General features: G+C 51.1%; 1 protein-coding gene across 1 annotated transcript; it reads right to left on the bottom strand.

Moving 5' to 3' along the window:
• Window positions 1–532: 532 nt before the first annotated feature.
• On the bottom strand, window positions 533–18,217 carry LOC306810370 (acyl-CoA dehydrogenase family member 11-like). Its single transcript, XM_079322875.1, has 15 exons — window positions 17,060–18,217; window positions 13,453–13,685; window positions 12,748–12,847; window positions 11,622–11,739; window positions 11,103–11,236; window positions 10,844–11,002; window positions 10,088–10,182; window positions 9,724–9,823; window positions 8,639–8,779; window positions 8,239–8,331; window positions 7,743–7,850; window positions 2,304–2,475; window positions 1,526–1,592; window positions 1,128–1,266; window positions 533–757 (listed from the first exon to the last, which is right to left on the bottom strand). The coding sequence occupies exons 1-14, from the start codon at window positions 17,351–17,353 to the stop codon at window positions 1,155–1,157; spliced, it is 1,926 nt and encodes a 641-aa protein (XP_079179001.1). The 5' UTR covers window positions 17,354–18,217; the 3' UTR covers window positions 533–757; window positions 1,128–1,154.
• Window positions 18,218–18,311: the final 94 nt, after the last annotated feature.

Here is an 18,311-nt window from a genome sequence, read left to right as displayed (position 1 = left end):
GGGGTGGCACTGGATGAACTTTAAGGTCCCTTCCATCCCAACCCATTCCCATGATTCTGTGATGCAGGAGATTTTCCAAACCCAAGTGCTCTTTATTCCCTGCAATGCACAGACAGCAGAAGCTTTGCTGCTGGGGCTGGTTTGTGGCATTTGGGTGATTTCAGAGCAGCTTTGCTTGGCTCAGCCTGGGATCCCTGTTCCAGGACACAGGGAGCCCATGGAGCCTCCCTTGCAATGTCCTGTTGGGATTGCTCCACTCTGCTCCTCCCCAGAGCCCCCCTTTGTGTCCTCCTGCCTCTGCCTTCTTTGAAACTCTGGACAACTCCAAGCTTAGCAAACAGCTCCTTCCCCCTCTTCCCACTCAGTGTCTGGCTGCTGTAGCATTTCCCAGCTATAAATTCCAGCTGTCTTTGGTCTATTAGTGCTTTTCTTCTTCTATTAGCAACTTCTTAATTAAAAACTTGTAGCCAGCAGGGCAAGACCAAGCAGATCAACTGATGGGCTGAGTGGAAGGAGAAGCAGAATTACTGGATTTCAGTCCAAAACTTCTGTAGAATTTATGTCAGGATGGATTGCAGCATCATTAGGACACATGCATAGGGAATTAATCACCATTTTGGATGCCAGAGAGAATAACAATCCCTTTTTTCTTCAGAAAGCAACAGTTCCTGAGGTGGTCAATGCTCACAGCCACGGTGGGTGGAAAGGGCTGGCCCGGGAACAAACCCCATCCAAGGCTGGAAGTCCATGGTCAGCACTGGACAGCAGGAAAGCGAATAGGGAAAAATGGTTTATTTAATCAGTTTCAGATAACTTTCAGTTTGATTTTGGTTGGTTTTCTTCAAATAGAAGAGTGTTGGCACTTGAAGAGCTGCTGCTTCCAGCTCTTGGCTGAATTTTATCACTGGGGCTTTGCCTAAAGCACTGTGAGAACATTCCAGCACCTTGGGATGACTTTCAGGGCTGTGTCTACATTAGAAATCCTCAAACCCGTGGATTTCAGCCCGGGGCAGGTGGGGGTCACTCCTAAAGGATTTAGTTCGGCCCTTTGTGGAATGAGACATTCCACCACACCTGAAATTCGCAGGTACGCGAGGATTTGGGGGATTTTTTGGATTGCAGCCCACCTGGTGTCCGTGCGGGGCTGCGGGCGCTCAGAGGCGGCTGCTGCCGAACACCAGCGCGCTGTCCTGCAGCGCTGCCCCGCCCTCGTAGCTGCCCCTCGCTGCCTCCACGGCCACCGGACACAGCTCCTGGCTGCACCACCTGCACGGAGAGAGGGACGGGCTGTGCCAGTCCTGCCACGCGCACGGGCTGGTGCCAACCTGAGCCGTGCCCAGGGGATCCCGCCCGTGGCTGCGGGAATGGAGATCGCCCGAGCAGGGAGAAGCGGCGGGGTGAGAGCAGCTGCTGCTTGGTGCCAGCGGTGCTCGTGGGTCTGCCCACGGCCAGGGGCTGGAGCGAAGCCTCTGGCACTGCCCGTGGAACCATCCAGAACACTCGGGGTGGGCAGGGCTGTGCCTACCTCAGGGCAGCGCACACGTCTGTAGAGGAAGCTTCGGGAAGAGCAGCATGTTCCATTAAAAGAACTCCTGTGGGGGAGTAGGAGGTGTCAGCATTCCCGGGCTCCTGCCAGAACAGCCCAGGGATCAGGAAAAAAGATTGGCGGTTATTTCTCAGCAGTGCTTGAAGGCTGAGCTGCTTCAGCATGAAAGGTGGAGATTGAGCTTTAGAGCTCCACCCTTGACCCAGGTGTGAATCAGGTGTCTATGGCTGATTCCCAACCCTTTCGTGGTCTGAAATCCATCAGCACAGGAAGGACCTGGAGCTGCTGGAGAGTCTACAAGAGGCCAGGGAGATGCTCCAAGGGCTGGAGCCCCTCTGCTCTGGAGCCAGGCTGGGAGAGCTGGGGGTGCTCACCTGGAGAGGAGAAGGATCCAGGGAGAGCTCAGAGCCCCTGCCAGGGCCTGAAGGGGCTCCAGGAGAGCTGGAGAGGGACTGGGGACAAGGGATGGAGGGACAGGACACAGGGAATGGCTCCCACTGCCAGAGGGCAGGGCTGGATGGGATATTGGGAAGGAATTGTTCCCTGGGAGGGTGGGCAGGGCTGGCACAGGATGCCCAGAGCAGCTGTGGCTGCCCCTGGATCCCTGGAATGTCCAAGGCCAGGCTGGACATTGGGGCTGGAGCAGCCTGAGGCAGTGGGAGGTGTCCCTGGTCAGGGCAGGGGTGGCACTGGAGGAGTTTTTAGGTCCCTTCCCACCCAGCCCATTGCCTGTTCTATGTTCCTGCCGTTGCCCTGCCTGTGTAGATCCGTGCCAGGCTGTAGGAGAAGTCCCTGGCTGCCAGCTCCATGGTCAGTGCCTGCTCGGAGCCCGCGCCCGCCAGGAACTGCTGGAGCCTCCCGATGGCTTCCCGTGCCTGCTGCACAGCTGGGGACAGCTCCTGGGTGCCTGAAGCCAGCTCCAGCTTTTTCTGCAGAGAGAACAACCACAGAAAAAATTCCAGTGCATCTGCCTTGTGCCAGGGAAGGGGCTGCTGGGACCCTGGGCACACGCAGCTGCTGACAGCAAGCTCAGATCCAGGTGGCTGCCACTGGCACAGATTGAGCAGCCAGGGAAGGGGATGTGTTCAAAAGGAAGCTCCCAGCCTTGCCTTGGGGATGGAGAATTCCTGTGACCAGAGCCAGCATGCTGCTGTTTCCATTCTGGCTTCCCAGCTGCATGTGGAGCCCAGCTCTCATCCCCAATTCTCTCTAACTCTGTACCTGCATCAGGGTCCAATTCTCCCAGAGCTGTATTATTACTTGCAAAAATATGCTCAAGCTGGGTCCAGGCAGGAAAATTCACATTTAAAGGAGCTTTCCTCTCCAAATTATGTCAGGGGGAAAAGTCTCAGGACAAGAGGAAATGACTCCAAGCTCCACTGGGAGAGGTTCAAGTTGGATATTAGAGAAAATTTCTTCACTGAAAGGGTGGTCAGGCACTGGCACAGCTGCCCAGGGCAGTGCTGGAGTTCCCATCCCTGGAGGGGTTTAACAGATCTCTGGATGTGGCACTTGGGGACATGGGTCAGTGGTGGCATTGGCAGTGCTGTGGAATAACTGGACTTTATCCCAGAGGGCTTTTCCAACCTAAAAGATTCTGTGATTCTGATTGAGATTAACCATTTAATTGTGCCAACAGCATTGCCTGACAGCTCCCCTCATTAAGCCAAGTTTCTGTTCTGCCACTTCCCAAATCCCTTGTGAAAACACCAGGGATACTCTGCTGGGAGATTCTGGAATTGTTGTTCTTTGGGCACAGCATTCCCACACTGTTCATCTGTGTCTCCTGTGTTATTCCCTGTTAGGAGGGATGGGGCACTGCCTGTGTCTGGGGCTGGCCCTGCCTCGTGGGCTGTGGTTCCATCTTTCCTCACTCAAACCCCTCTCTGCAGCAGGGATCAGCCTGGAGAACATCCCCAAAGGCTGGATGTGAGCACCACAGCGTGGTGGGAGGTGCTGTTCATTCATTAACTCCACCAATAACCTGCAGACAAGACTGAAGCCTGTGAGCAGCAGCCACACAGAAGGAATTTTTTATGTTTCTGAGACTTGCAGTGCTGAGGTGCTCCTGCAGCTCCTCTTACTGGACCAGAAAATCCATCTGAGCTGGGCTGAGCCCAGGTTTGCTGTGTTCTCCAACTGCTCAGACCCCAAACTTCCACACTTCCCAGTGCCACTGTTCAGGCTCCAGGGGCAGCATCACCCCCAACATGTTCCAGTTAAATACAAGAACAACTTTAATGCCAACATAAAGCCCATAAAGCTCCAAGTCCATGGAATACTAACAAGGTGTTCTAAAGTAGCTCAGAGGTTGTTGCTAATGAGGATCACAGATCCCAAAGGCATCAAATCCCACAGTTTGGGAGGGAGCCAGCACAGGGACAATGTGTGCTGCTTGTGGCTGGGACATGGACATGCTGCCACAGCTGGAAGGTTTGAACATCTGGAAATATGGATCAGGAATATTAAAATGTTATTTATCCTTAAGAGATAAAAAAGACCTTGTATTTTCTTTGCTCGCCAGTAATTTCCTATTTTTTTTTGTTCCAATTGCACTTACTCCTTTCCTAAGCTGGATGTCCTGGAAGGTTTTTCAATGCTCTCTCTGCACATGGGATGGAGAGGCTGGGAGCTGCTCCAGGGTAATGCTCAGGGCAGGAGCAGCTCCTGTTCTCTCCTGGTTGCTCTGCTCCAGCTCTGGGAGGAGGCACCCACAGCATCACTTCCCCAGCACCCCTTACCACCTGAAATGATCAGCAAAGGAGCTTCAGAGCTCCAATAGTTCTGATTCCCTCTGTTTTCATGGAGAAGTTTTAAGATGCTGCTCGTTTGTTTGCTCTCACTGACTCCCAAGCAATGTGGTTAGAGTGGTTTTTGCTTACAAGATTAATCATGAGTATCTAAAAATACAGTGACAGGAGGAACATCCCAAGCAGGGTTAAAAGCACAATTTTGTGTCAATGCTTGGAGCAAACACACAGCCTCACATCAATAACCTAGATTTGTTTCCTGCTGCTCGAAAATTGGGGTTGTGGTCTGAAAAAGACCTGAAAACACTGTCACATGTCTTGAGATTGCAGGGCTGATTTACAGCCTCAGTCACTACCTGAATTGCAGCCCTACACAGAAATTCTTGAGGCAACAGTTGATTCTGAGCCTTGCACAACATGTGTGGGGCTGGTGCTGAGACCCTGTCCTGGGATGTGCCCAAATTTCACCTGAAGTGACTCAAATGCAATAATCAATGAACTGCTGTGGGCTATTTTAGAGGCACTTTTCAGATTGTAATTGAATTTGAAAGTACAGCCAGGGCTCTGGCTCAAAATTCCAGCTAATAAAATTTTAGTACAACATGAACTGACTGGCCCTGTGCAGTATCCACCTGAAATTCTCACCACAGCAGAGCTGGAAGTAAGACTGTGTCCTGGACTGATCCAAAACAATGGGCAGCAGGGGAGGGGGATTCTGCCCCTCTTGCCCCACTCAGGTGAGACCCCACCTGCAGAGCTGCTCCAGCCTTGGGGCCCAGCACAAGAAGGACCTGGAGCTGCTGGAGAGAGTCTACAAGAGGCCAGGGAGATGCTCCAAGGGCTGGAGCCCCTCTGCTCTGGAGCCAGGCTGGGAGAGCTGGGGGTGCTCACCTGGAGAGGAGAAGGATCCAGGGAGAGCTCAGAGCCCCTGCCAGGGCCTAAAGGGGCTCCAGGAGAGCTGGAGAGGGACTGGGGACAAGGGATGGAGGGACAGAACACAGGGAATGGCTCCCACTGCCAGAGGGCAGGGCTGGATGTGATATTGGGAAGGAATTGTTCCCTGGGAGGGAGGGCAGGCCCTGGCACAGGGTGCCCCAAGATCCCTGGCAGTGCCAAGACCAGGTGGGACAGGGCTTGGAGCAGCCTGGGACAGTGGAAGGTGGCAGGGGTGGGATGAGTTTTTAGGTCCCTGCCAACCCAAACTATTCCATGATTCCATCCCTGTCTCTCACACTCATTCTTTTCCCCAGGACTTCCTGACTCAAAACCTCTAGACAAAGTGGTTTGTCACAAACTCACCTGTGTATTAAAAACCCTAAAAATGCAGCTTCTCATAGTCACATTGTGCAAGGATGGGGAAGTTTTCTATATTTCCCTTTCCTGAGGATAATTACAACCCTTGGTTCCTGCTCCTGATCACAGCCCCAGCTGCACTTGGCATCTCACCATCAGTAGACACAACTGATAGAGGATAAAAGCAAAACCTGGAGTTACCCTTGGAATGACCTTCAGAGAACCAAGTGCTGTACAGGTACCAATGCTGCTTTCTGCAAAGCCTCTGACAATGGGCACAAGTCCTGCACACTGAGAACCTTGATGGACAAACATAAAATAAATTGTACTCAGTTTGTGTGCATCAATAAAAAGGAAATGGATTGGAGCAGTAAAAACCCCTTTATGATGGGTTAAATTATTTCCTCACTAGACAAGATTGGGAGGGATGTTTCAAAATGAGCCAGACTGACAGACTGAAAGAATTTGGACACCTGGAGCTCAGAAAGATGTTGTTTATTACCTGTGAGTGAAAACCTGATTGTGGGATAGAAACTCAAGCACGTTCCTGCAGAACTCTGCAGACAGAAATCCCTCCCAGGCTGTCTTTCCAGCACCTGGCTGCCCGAGGCATAAAGGAAAAGCTTAAATTGGCCAGCTTAAATCTGATGTGTTCTGTCCAGAACTGGAGCATCCACACTGCCCCTCTCCCTGGACATGCAGCAGCCTCAGTGTGACATGGGCAGTAAAGGCATTACTGGAATTTGGAGACCTTGAAGGCAGCACTCAGCCCCCTCCAGCCACAGGCACAGCATGATTGATGGGAGCACTGAGGAGCTCGTTAATTAATGAATCTCACTGCTCGTGTTCCTGCTCTGCAGCTCCCTGCTCTGCATCACAGCACTAATGCTTCCCCAATTATCCAGTTGTTGAGCAGCTGGAGGGGCCCTCCCAGCTGCACCAGGGAGGTGTTCCAGGGTGCAACACAGCACCTTTGTGGGGTGTTTGTTTAAATTAGTGTTCTGTGTGGAGGGTGCTTCTTTCCAAATTATTTTAGAGCCTATCCACAGCTCCTTTACTTCCCCATCCATTACCTGCAGTGTCAGCCTAAGCAGCTGTTTGCCAACAGCTGGATTTGCCCCCAGCAGATGTGCTCAATTCTGTTCCTGAGCAAACCTGGCTTCTTGTTTGGTGGCCAAATTGTTTGAGATATTTCTCCCTTCTCAAAAGGTGTCTAGAGGATGGCAAGGGGACCTTCCCCCCTGGAGGTCAGAGAGGTGCTGTGTACAGAGCACAGCTGAACTGGGGGGGTTTGAGATGGGACACAAGTTGCCAACTGCAGCCACTGTGAGAACTACTCAGGCTCTGGAAAGCTCTGTCCAGTCCCCAGTGCTGCAGGAGAGCAGTGTCCCAGACCCTTCCCCTCTCACGGGCTCTGGGTGGGAAGGTGAAGGCTGCACACAACCAAATCCAGCACTCCACATGCCCAGGATTCCCTTGCAGTGCATGAGCTAATGAGATCTGGATGGCTGTGTCTGGATTAATAATGTCACCTCTGAGACAACACCCTCTGATCCTGCCTCCTGTCTTGCTTTTTGGGATGCACTAAGCCAGGTGATGCTCCTTCACCTTCATGAAACACTGAGCTGCTTTGAATCTTGTCACCTGAGCAGCTTTAAAAGTAGAGCCAGAGAACAGCAAATCCAAAGAGGCAGAAATGGAATTCCTTTGTCTCTTTCCATCTTTTCAGGGAATAAAAATAGAAAGTCATAATGCAGTAGATAGCACTAGTGAGGTTCAATATTCAGCAGTCCTGTGGTGATTTTCCAGTTAAGAAACAAAACCACAAAATTATTTTGGATTCAGGAAGGTGAGTCACGTTAAAAATACACTTATTTTGGTACCTGTCTTGAGGAACCCTGACAGTGCCAAGCTCCCCACTGCTGAGCTGAAAGTATCTACACACAAGGATCCTGGGATGAGCACTGCCTGCATCCTGCTTTTGGAAGAGCTATTTAAGGAGCAGAATTGTAAGACACAATTGCAATTGTTGGAATACTTGTCTAAAGCTCTGTTTCTGTTCCCTGCCAGCCTGAGCCAGGAGCACAAAGCCCAAAGAAGGCTCTGCCAAGGAGGGGGAAGCAGGCTGAGCAGAGCTGCAGCTGGGGGCTCACCTGCACTGTGGACAGGAATGCAGCCATCACCTGCCCTTGGCTCTTGATAAGGGATCGCAGCACATCCAGGGACAGGATATTGGTTGTTCCCTCCCATATGGACAGCACCTGTGGGGAAGAGGAGCCTGTGGAAGAGCATGAGGGAGCCTTTGCAGTGACTGCAGCAAAGAAGGGGAGTGTGAGGGAACAAAGACACAGGGCAGAAATAAGGGATTGCAAGGATATCTCCAGAGATGTCTTGTCTCACAGCAAGTGGAAGGGAGCAGTGCAGCTCAGCTCCACTGCCGTGCCAGGGAACAGCCTCAGCACCAGGAACACATCCTGTCCTTTCCTGGGGGTGAGTGGGCTCAGCAGGAAGGCAGTGAAGGAAGAGCTGCCACACCTGGAGTGAGCCTGGGAGGGCTGTGCTCTCCCTTGAGCGTGTCTTTAGCAGGAAACCAGAGTGCTGTGCAGGGGACTTGGTGACACACAGGACCTTCTCCTGCCACCCTCTTACCAGAGTATCCCGGAGTATGACTGGCAAGCCTGTGTCCTCCATGTAACCTTGGCCCCCAAAACTCTCCATTGCCTCAACAGCCACGGCAGAAGCCTGCAAAATGTAGAGAGCTAGCATGATCCACAGTGCCTGAGGGGAAAATCCAACCTCCCACACCACGCAGCAACTCCTGCTGGGATAGGCTGACTGGGTCCTGCTCATCCCCTGAGGCAGCTTGGTCAGCTTCCACCTGCAGGAGGAGCAGATGGGAATGAAGCCTGAGTGACACTGAGAGGATCTGCAGCAGCAGCCTCCAGAGCAGGAACTGCTGCAGGTCCTGCAGGTATCCCCTGCTCTCACTGCTGTCACTCATTCCTCTTCCCAACATTCCACACTCTGGGCCAACCAATCTGTTCCATACCTGCTTTCCTGTGTAGAGTTTGGCCACTGGGATGAGCAGCCTCAGCAGCAGCAGCTCCTGCTCACTCGCCAGGTTGGTTTCAGCCAGGCCCAGCAGGCGAGCAATCTCCATGAGCAGCAGAAACGCCCCTCTCACCTGCACCTGTGAGCAGAGGACAGCGGGATTCACTGGCAGGACCTTGGACTCTGCTGACTCCAGGACTCTCTACATGGGATTGCCACCCCTGCCTGCTCAGACCCACAGCTTCAGAGACCTCTGAGCAGCCAAGGAACAACTAAGGAATATTAAAGGTTCTGTGCCACTCTTGGACATTGTGATGCAGTAAAGGGGCAAAGTGTTTCACCAGGCCTACTTGAGCCTTAACAAAGCTCCTAGAAGGCATCCAGGCACCAAATCCACATCCTTTCAAAAGCTAAGGGATATGAGATGATGGCCAACCTCTGAGCAGCAGGAGCTGCAAGGCCTGTGACAGATTTCTTCCTGAGCAGCTTACTTCCCTGGCAAGTTTTGATATGGGAAGCATCAGGGTATGGAGCTCTGTGTTGTGGGACCATGTAGGATCTGCTCTTCCTTTCAGAGGGGGAGTTCTGGCCACGGGCTATGAGATGCTGCAGCCCTGAAGTCATGTTTGACAGATGTTGATCATCCTCCCCCACTTTGCAAAAGAATTTTTAAGTACTGTTTACAGCCCATCTCCTGGTGCAGGAGCTCCCAGGGAACTTGGATGAGTCCATACCAGTCTTGGACAAGAGTCAAGTGATGTGGTGTTAGGCATGGATTCTGAGGCAAGCACCCAACTTCAGAGGTCATGGCCTATCACAGTAAGGGCACTCCTTTCTCTCAGGGAAACTGGGATATTGTTTAGGTATTTGTTTAGGATAACTTGAAGTCCAGCAGAGGAGTTAGGTCTGTAATCAGATCAAATCCCACCAGAGAACAACAATTCCCTTGCTGCATCCACCTTGCTGTAGCAGGAATGGCGTCCTAAATCTGAGTGCAGGCAGGCTGGCAGTGCTCACCCACAGCACAGGATCCCTGCCCACTTTCCTTCCCAACAGGTTCAGCTTGGCTCCCAGAAGCCTCACCTCCATCCGGGCTATTGTCTGCATGTGCAGGGGATGGTCCTTGAGGAGCTTCCCGAAGGCCACGCGCTTGCGGGCATAGTCCCTGCTCAGACTCACCATCCTGGAGGGAACACACACAGGGAACAGTTACACCAGCCCCTTTCCACTTCTGAGCATTCCCTTCCAGTCCCCTCCACCATAAGAACCCTGCTCAGCTGTACCACACCAGGACAGGTCACCCACCCACAGACCACCCTCCTCCAGCACTGCTGGCTCCAGGCCTGTCCCATAGAGGGGACACTCAGCTGCAATGCTGAGCCCTGCAAAGTCCCCTTGTCCTGACCAGCTGCTCCTTCAGCCCTGGGGGGATCCATGCTGCCCTCACCTTCTCATGGAAGCCACTGCACCAATGACATTGTGGATCCGAGTGATGTTCAGCATGTTGGAGATGGCAGCCACTCCACGGCCCTCTGCAGAGATCTGCAAGGAATGAAAATGGTGTCAAACAGACACATGGACACAGGCTGTCCACTCTGTCCCAGTCTGCCCTCAGCCACTCAAAGACCAGTTTGCTTTGAAATACATTTGTCTCATTTCAGCCAAGCCTGTGGCGTGATGTGGCTGTCTCAACCCTGGAAGTGTCCCAGGCCAGGTTGGATGGGACTTGGCAAAACCTGGTCTGTGGAATGTGTCTCTGCCTGTGGCAAGGGGTGGAATGAGTAGAGCTTTAAGGTCCCTTCCAACCCAGCCTATCCTGGGAAAATAACCCCCATAGGATTCTGTTTCTATGACCAGAGAAGTGTTTTTTAGAGACTGTGTCAGCATGATCAGTTCTGATCCCTGCTGCTTGTTCCTAGCTGCACACTACACAAACTGCCCCTCAGCTAGCTCGGGAACCAGGATTAGAGAAATGACCAGCCTAAAAGAACTTGTTGTTGTTGTCTTCTCCCACATCTTTTCCTGAACTCTTCTCAGCTTTGCCCCCACAGAGCTACACCAGTGAATTGTTCTGTGATGTGGACAGCCAAGCCACAGAGGTGGAAGAGAGGGACTTTTTCAGTTGGGATCTGTGCTGAAAGCCCCAGGAGTGAGTGCCATGCCAGGGCACCCCAGTCCCCAGGGCAGGGGAGCTCTTACACACCAGCTCTGCTCTGGCTCCTTGCAGCCACAGCTCTGCTGTTGCCATCTGCCTCGTGCCCAGCTTGTCCTTCAGTCTTTGCACCTGGATGTTGTTCAGCTTCCCCTCCTCATTCCGAACCCTCAGGAAGAATAGGGACAGGCCTTTGGAGCCCTGGGTACACTGCAAGGCACACAGAGAGGATTTCATTGCAATGCAACAAGGAAGAAAAAGAATGCCCCAGCTCCTTCCCCTGGCTCCCCATCCAACAGAACTGGTTTACCTGTCCTTCAGCATCTGCTATCCTGGCCAGGGTTAATGTCATATCAGAATCAGCTGCTGATGTGAACCATTTGAATCCATACAGACGATAGGAGCCATCCGGCTGCTTCCTGGCCACGGTCTCGGTGCCGTTTGCTAAAAAGAGGGGAAAATTTCCTGGTCTTATGGGAACTTCTGTGTCAATCAATGCTGATTTTACAGTGTAAGCATTAGCTCCTTTAAGGCACTTCTTGCTATGAAGACGGAGCATGGGTTGGCTGTTAATCTCTTTCATTGACCCATGATAGGAAATGTAGTGTGTATAATCCAGTGCCTCCAGCTCTTTAGGGGTTACCAAGAACACACAGGGCTCTGTGTGCACAAGAGGACAGAGATTGGGTCTTTTGTTGGTGAAAAAGCAGAGCTGTGCACAGCATTTGGATGATTTCTGCTGAAGTCCTAAACCAGGACTTTTTAGGTTCCTCACATCCTTTGTGTTCTGTTCTCACTGCCACATCTGTTCCCACCCCAGAGCACGTACCAACATCTGAGCCACCCCTTCGCTCAGTCATCCACTGGCCAGAGGTCCAGAACTTCTGGGGGTCACGGGTTGTCAGATGGTCAAAGGCGTTTTTCAGAGATCCAGGAATACCCAGTGACTGTTTGAGGGGAGGGAAAATAAACTGAGATGATCATAACACAATAGCTGACATTATACAGTTGCCTTAACTGGTGTGTTCAGGGCTCAGACAAGCCAGTCTGGAAGCCAGGTGGGTGTCCTGCATTGCAGAGGATCTGCAGGTGCTGCTGAGAGCCTGAGAGCCAGCCCAGCTCCTGCAGCACTGTGCAAACCTGTGTTACAACACAGAGTGCTGAGCATCCCCACCCCTTTGGATTTCTGGAGAGAGTGGTCTCAAACAGCCCATGTGCCAGGCTCATGTACTCTGAATGTCACCAGCACCCAGAGAGCTGCAGGGAAGAGGGAACTGCCCTGTGCTGCTTTAGGTTTTGGTGAATTAAAAGTCTCTGGGTTGGCTACATAAGGGGTATTTTCCTCTAAATCCTACGTAGCCACTGAAGCAATGCAAAGGGGGTCACTAAGATGCAGAGCCAAAAGTTACAACTGGTAAAGTCTTGGTGATTTGGTGAATTTACATAAGGTATGGATGTATGGCCTATTATGTCTAACTGCCACTCCACACAAAAATGGGAAAACAAATTATCTTGGAGTAAAACCATATCATAGGATCATAGAAATACAGAATGATTTGGATTGCAAGGGCTCTTAAAGCTCATCCAATCCCACTCCCTGCCATGGACAGAGATACCTTTTACTACACCAGGTTCCTTCAAGCCCTGTCCAACGTGGCCTTGCACACTTCCCCTTGGGACACCTTTCCAGCTACCTGCAGTGCCACAGGTGCCATGTGCAGCAAAGGCCTTACTGAACACAGTGCTGTCAGTGAATATAAAAGCTGGCATGGGCACAAAGCCTTTGTCCCTAATGGGGAAAGGCAGTGGGAGACAGAGCTGAGTCACAGAGCAAGGAAGAGCCGTGCCCAGAACCAGATGGATCAGTGCATCCTCCATCCTTGGCTGGGGCTCCTGCCTCTAATCAGCAGTGTCAGGACATGGGCTGTGCCCTCAGGGACCAGCCAAGCTCATACCTCAATGACTTTGGCTGCCCCATCAGTCATGGCCAGTGGACAGCTGAAACCTCCAGAGGAGCTTGAGAACAAGTACAGTTTGACAGCCTGGTACAGGCGGCTGGGAGAAGGAGAGACAGAGGGAAAACAGACAGATTACACAGCAGTGCAACAGCAGGAGGATAAAATATCTTGGCTGGGAAGAGAGGAAAAATTACAGCCAGAACAGGTAAGGACCAGACCACTCATTTCTGAGAGGGCAAAAACTGTTCCAGCCAGGAAGAGGGAAGAGCAGTAGCAGAGTGTCTCAGTCCTCACGGGACAGCCAGCACTAGGCCAGCTTGTGCAGTTTTTAACAGTAAGAAATGTGGATCTCTCCATGGTCTGAAATACATAACACCTGCAAGTGAAATCCCACATCTTTAGCTGCATTACAACTAACACACACAAAGCTGGAGTGGTGCAGGGAACTGCCAGGCCCCACAATCAGGAAGGTGACATCAAAGCATATTATGATCAAGTGTGGGCCATTAGTTATGGCTTATCATTGGTGAGGTGGAACATTGCAGTGGACAGACAGAGCTGCTGGGGACAGCAGGAGGTGTGCTGGTGTCCGTGCAGCATCTGCTACCAGTTACACAACCAGCTCAGTCCAGCAAAATGCTGAATAAAACTTGCTAAGAATAATCAGGAAGGCACTGAGTCATTCCCCATTTCCCCCATTACCTCCAGTTGGAGTATCTTCTCTCATAGGCCTCAGCAATCAGCCCTTCTTCTGCTGAGATCTCCTTCATCCTCCTCCACGCCGAGCAGGTGTGGATGTGATCCACGCGCTGCCCCCAGGCATCGTACTGCCGGAACACGGGGGGGTTCAGCTCACATTCCCAGCTCAGAGGTTGGATCTTGGTATGCAGGAGGCTTCCAAACCTCTCCAGGTCCTGATGCACCTCCTGCAGGACCTGTGGAGCAGCAAGGAGAGCCCCTCAGCCCCAGCCAGAAGGACTGTGAGGACTGACCATGCTGTCCTGCAGTGCCAGTGGTCTCTTGCCTCTTGGCCCTTCCATGCATTCCACAACACAGCACGACAGCTCCCTCAGCCTCTGCTGGCACATCTGTGCTCTACTGCCACTTTTTCTCTTTTTTCCCTCAAAATCGTTTTTTTCAAGTTACTTTTGGCACTGTGTCTGGATTTCACAAAAGACAGAAGCACTTTAGTGTCAAGGCTGAGAATGACACAGATGCACACGAGCAGGGAGGTTGGACAAGACGGTCTGCAGAGGTCCCTCAGCTGCTCCATGATTTACTGCTGGAGAAGAATGCCAGGGGAAGGGCTGCCAAAACCAGAATGCCTTCATCTGTACAGGAAAACTTCCAGTGGCCTCAGCAGCTACCTGCCTGTCAGATTAGAAAAGGAGGGATGGAGCAGTCTTTTCAGCTTCAGCCTGGCACACAACATGTCTAGATTCAAACTCCCACCCTGCACCCAGCTTCCTGAAGGATTTGTGCACCCTCGTTTCTGCTGGGCTTGGCTCACCTGGATGGAGTAATATGTCTGTAGTTAATGGAGGGAAACCAACACTCACAGAGGAGTGATTCATTCCAGCCCCCTCAGATCCCTATTTCAGGGTGACAAGAATTGCCTTTTGCAAGTTCTCTTCCATGTCTACGAGCAAAGCCAAATGAAGTTACCTAGATTTCAATAACCTGAATATTAGATGATTAAAATCAGGCAAAGAGGACTCAACCTCCAGCCCTGTTGGACCTCACTGGCCTAAACACATCCAAGACTGTGTTGGGGTCAAAGAAGCACCTGATTTTATTCCATGAGAGGAATATTCTTTGCTCTTCTCTGCCTCTCCAGAGATACTTGTTCCCTCCTCAATAAAATAATGAAGAAGCCAAATTACATCATTGCTGCACCCAAAATTGTGCACTTATAAACTCCATTAATTTCCTGTTAATGAAACTCAAAAATGGCTTTTTCCTTTCCCTGCCTATCTCTATATTGACCTTCCATTAATCTACATCCTATGTGATTGATTCCTTTCTCCTTCTGCCATTCCATGTGTGTGATGAGGATCAAACACACATTGTCCAGGTGCCACTCTGAAGTCTCCACCCTCAGACCAGCCAGTTTTCCTTCAGGTGAACAGTGAAAGAGCTGTAATAATCACAAAACAAGCCAAAACCATGCATGAGAGCCTGGCAGCTGCTTTGCCTCATGCCACACCCATATTTGCCACGGGTGTGCACCTCCAATCTTTATCACAGCCTGACAACAAATCAAAGGTTTTCCAGGCATTACCCAGGAATCCAAAGTTCATGGAAGCACAAAAATCTTTGTACTGTTGACCTGGTATTTTTTTTGTGGGCAGAAGAACATGAGACTACCAAGTAGATCACTTGGTCTGAATTCATTCAAGGAACTCATGCAATAATCCCCTCACCATCATCCATATTTCCTAAAACCCCCCAACTGCTTCACTGGGAGCTCATGCCCTGACCACGCACAGCCTGACAAAACACTGAATTACCTAAAACATGTGTTTCTTTCCAAGGTGAAAGAACAAAATCAAAACTCCTACACTTGTGACTGCTGAATGTCATACACATAAGCCTCAGTGTTCCAAAGAATGGACACTGGGATGTGGAGAGGACAAAAGTTGGGTCAGGGGTGAGGCTGCTGGGTGGTCTCATTCACCCTAATCTGTCCTTTGATGTCCCAAGCAGGAATATATGTGAAATGTGCTAATTAATGCATGTTAGCAGTGCAAATAGATATGCTTTACATTAAAGGATGTATTTTCAGGGCAACAAAGCCTAATAGGTCCCTCTTCACAACAACACCCAAAAGAAGCAGCTGCTTAATTCTGTCTCCTCCTTAAATCATCTTAAAACAGAAAAAGAAAATTTTTATGCCATTTCAAGATAATTTCTGTGGAATAGCACAGCTGGAATCAGCCTCCAGCTTGGGTGGGAAAGCCAAAGCTCCAGGGGTTGCTGCTGTCCTGGAGAGGAAGGTGTTCCATGGAGAGCAGGCTCTCAGTGCTGCAGCCTGGGCTCTCCTCTCCAGCAGTGAGGCAACACTGCCCCACTGGGACCGAGTGCAGAAACGAAAGGGAGATGCTGCTCCAGGTTCTCTGGGAGATTCTGGAGCCACTCTTCTCAGTTTGGGACAGCCTTGTTGTACTGATCCTTTTACTGTCTGGGACACCTGACTCGTGCTTCTTCTGAAGGTGCAGATTAGGAGCAGAATCTCCATGGTTACCCAAAGGCATCCTCCTTTCCTGTATTTTCTGGCAAGAAGGCCACAGTGGTGCTTAGGGAGGCCTCACTCCTCTCTTTTGGGATGGCTGTGACAAGCTCCCAGCACTGCCACCACACTTCCCACACTGTGTCTGCCTGACCTGGAGAGCAAGCAGGGGAAGGGGGAGCCTCACTGAAAGCCAGGTCCCCTCCCCTCTGCTCACCTGGTGGCTTTAGAAGTCATGGCATTGCTTTTGCTGAATCATGCAGAGAGGTCACACTCTGCTCCATGAAAACTGCTCCCTGAAAAGTGAGGAGCACTTGTGATGGGGGTGATGGCAGAGACCCACCAGAGAGGTGTGCACCTCCTCCCAGGGTGGGAGGACTGGAGGGAAAAGGGAACTAGGGAAAAGGTCTTTGGAAAGAGACCAGAAAACGGCCTGGAAAAACAGAGGTATTCAAGACACTGTGCTCCTCACTATCAGCTGGGCAAACTATCACAACTGGACAGATCCAGCACTTTCTGTAGGACTCGAGCTCACAGCACAGACATCCAGAGCTTGGGGCCTCACCCCCCATCTGCACCCCTGAAATCCATACTGAGCCTTTCCTGGCTGAAAAATGAACCCAGAAAAGCCACCAGCCTGTGCTGAGAACAAGCAAGCCCCAAGGGGCCTTTCCACCCTCTAGAGTACTCAGCTGAGAACAGCCCCAGTCCTTGGGAATTTTCCTTAAAACCCCTCTTTCCCCAGAAAGAGAGGTGGAAGAACAAAGCAGACTTTGGAAGCATCTTACTTTGACTCCTGTCTCAGAAATTCCTTTCTCTACATGACCAGACAACAAATGCTCACATGGACAATCCCCAAACAGCATTGCAATACCCAGCCCAGTCCCAGGAGCCCACAGAGCCACTTGCTGTGCAATGTTTGTCACCCCTGCCCTCAATCACACGTTTTAAGGAATGCTGATAAATTCCCTCCAGTTAAACACTCAAAGGCACAAAAAGGCTCAGACAAATATTCAATTCAAAGTCTGAAGCAGCAACTCAGCAGAGTTGTGGTGAGTACACACAGAAACACAAACAGACCTTGGGAGGAAGGTGTGTTTTCAAGTAACTCCGAAGCAAAGTGTCTTCCAAGTAGGGGTTCCCAGTCTCAGGCTGCTCATGGAAGAGGGCCTCAGTTTCACTCCTTGCCAGGTTCATTTCCAGATCTTCTAACACTTGTTTTCTCTTCAGGCCAGCTTGTTGCTCCTGCCCCACAGTGGTGTTGATTCCTTTAACACTCAGCATTTGGCAGCTGTCCCAAGGCACAAAGTGACCTGACTGCCGCAACTTGCAGGTGGCACTGAACCTCCACCAGGGCAAGCGACAGGCAAACATGATCCAGCAAAGCCCTGGGGGTCACGCCTACAGCTCTCAGGGCAGACCTTTCCTCACAGCAGCACCAATTCTGCTTTGTTTGGGTGTTGTGAAGTTATTCTTAATAAAATCAATGAGGTCTTCTCTCCTCCCTCAGGGAGGAGCTTTCCAGCAGCTGTTGGTAACTGAACTAGGGAAAAGGTCTTTGGAAAGAGATCAGAAAATGGCCTGGAAAAACACAAACAGTCAAGAAACACTGCATCCTCCCCTATTCATAACTGGACAGACTGGCATTTCCAGAGCTGGGGGAGCTGGGAAGGGAGGAGCGTGCTCTCTCACCAGCACTCCCCTGAATTGCTTGGAGTGCACATGAAAAGAAAAACATGTTTCCTTATCTGAAGGATAATAAATGTCCTGGAGATGGGAAGAATTGGTTTAGGCAGATTATTCTGTAAATAAGATACTAGTGAAATAGAGAACCCATCCTCCTTGCCTAGGTGATGACACTGGCTCCAAAACACTCTGCTCCTTGTGAAGTCCCTGATGCCTTTTAATTGGGGTGATACCAAGTCTCCCCCTCCATAGAGATGTACCAGAGCACTCTAACAACATGCATTTGATTAACTTAAAACTGCACCTCCTTTGGGGTTGTATGCTAATAAACCCCATATTTTACTATAAAGTGATTTTAAACAGATATGATACCGCACTACTGCCCCTGCCATTGCCATGCTTTTGCAGGACCTTGTCCTGCTTGAAATCCTGGGATAGGGCAACAGGAATAGGGACAGGAACAGATACAGAAGCGAGGAGAGAGACAGAGACACGGGTCAGGGACAGCAACAGGGATGGGCATAGGAACAAATAGAGCGGCAGAGCAAGGGCCGGGATAGCCGTGGGAACAGGCACAGGTGACAAGCCAGGAGCTGGGCAGGGTCAAGTCTCCGCCTCAAGGGTCGGGCCGCCCCCGCCTCCTCCT

This window comes from Erithacus rubecula, assembly GCF_903797595.1.
Source record: "Erithacus rubecula genome assembly, chromosome: 19".
Classification (NCBI taxonomy): domain Eukaryota; kingdom Metazoa; phylum Chordata; class Aves; order Passeriformes; family Muscicapidae; genus Erithacus; species Erithacus rubecula.
Note: the sequence above shows the minus strand (reverse complement) of the source record. Positions and strands in the feature narration are given on the sequence as shown.

Excerpts from the sequence above, each read along its gene's own strand:
- LOC306810370 (XM_079322875.1), bottom strand. The coding sequence starts at position 17,353 with ATGTTTGCCTGTCGCTTGCCCTGGTGGAGGTTCAGTGCCACCTGCAAG. Across the intron at positions 13,686-17,059 it reads AAACACACCTTCCTCCCAAG|GTCCTGCAGGAGGTGCATCA; the intron begins GTCTGTTTGTGT and ends GCTGCTCCACAG. Across the intron at positions 11,237-11,621 it reads AAGGGGTGGCTCAGATGTTG|CAAACGGCACCGAGACCGTG; the intron begins GTACGTGCTCTG and ends CCCTCTTTTTAG.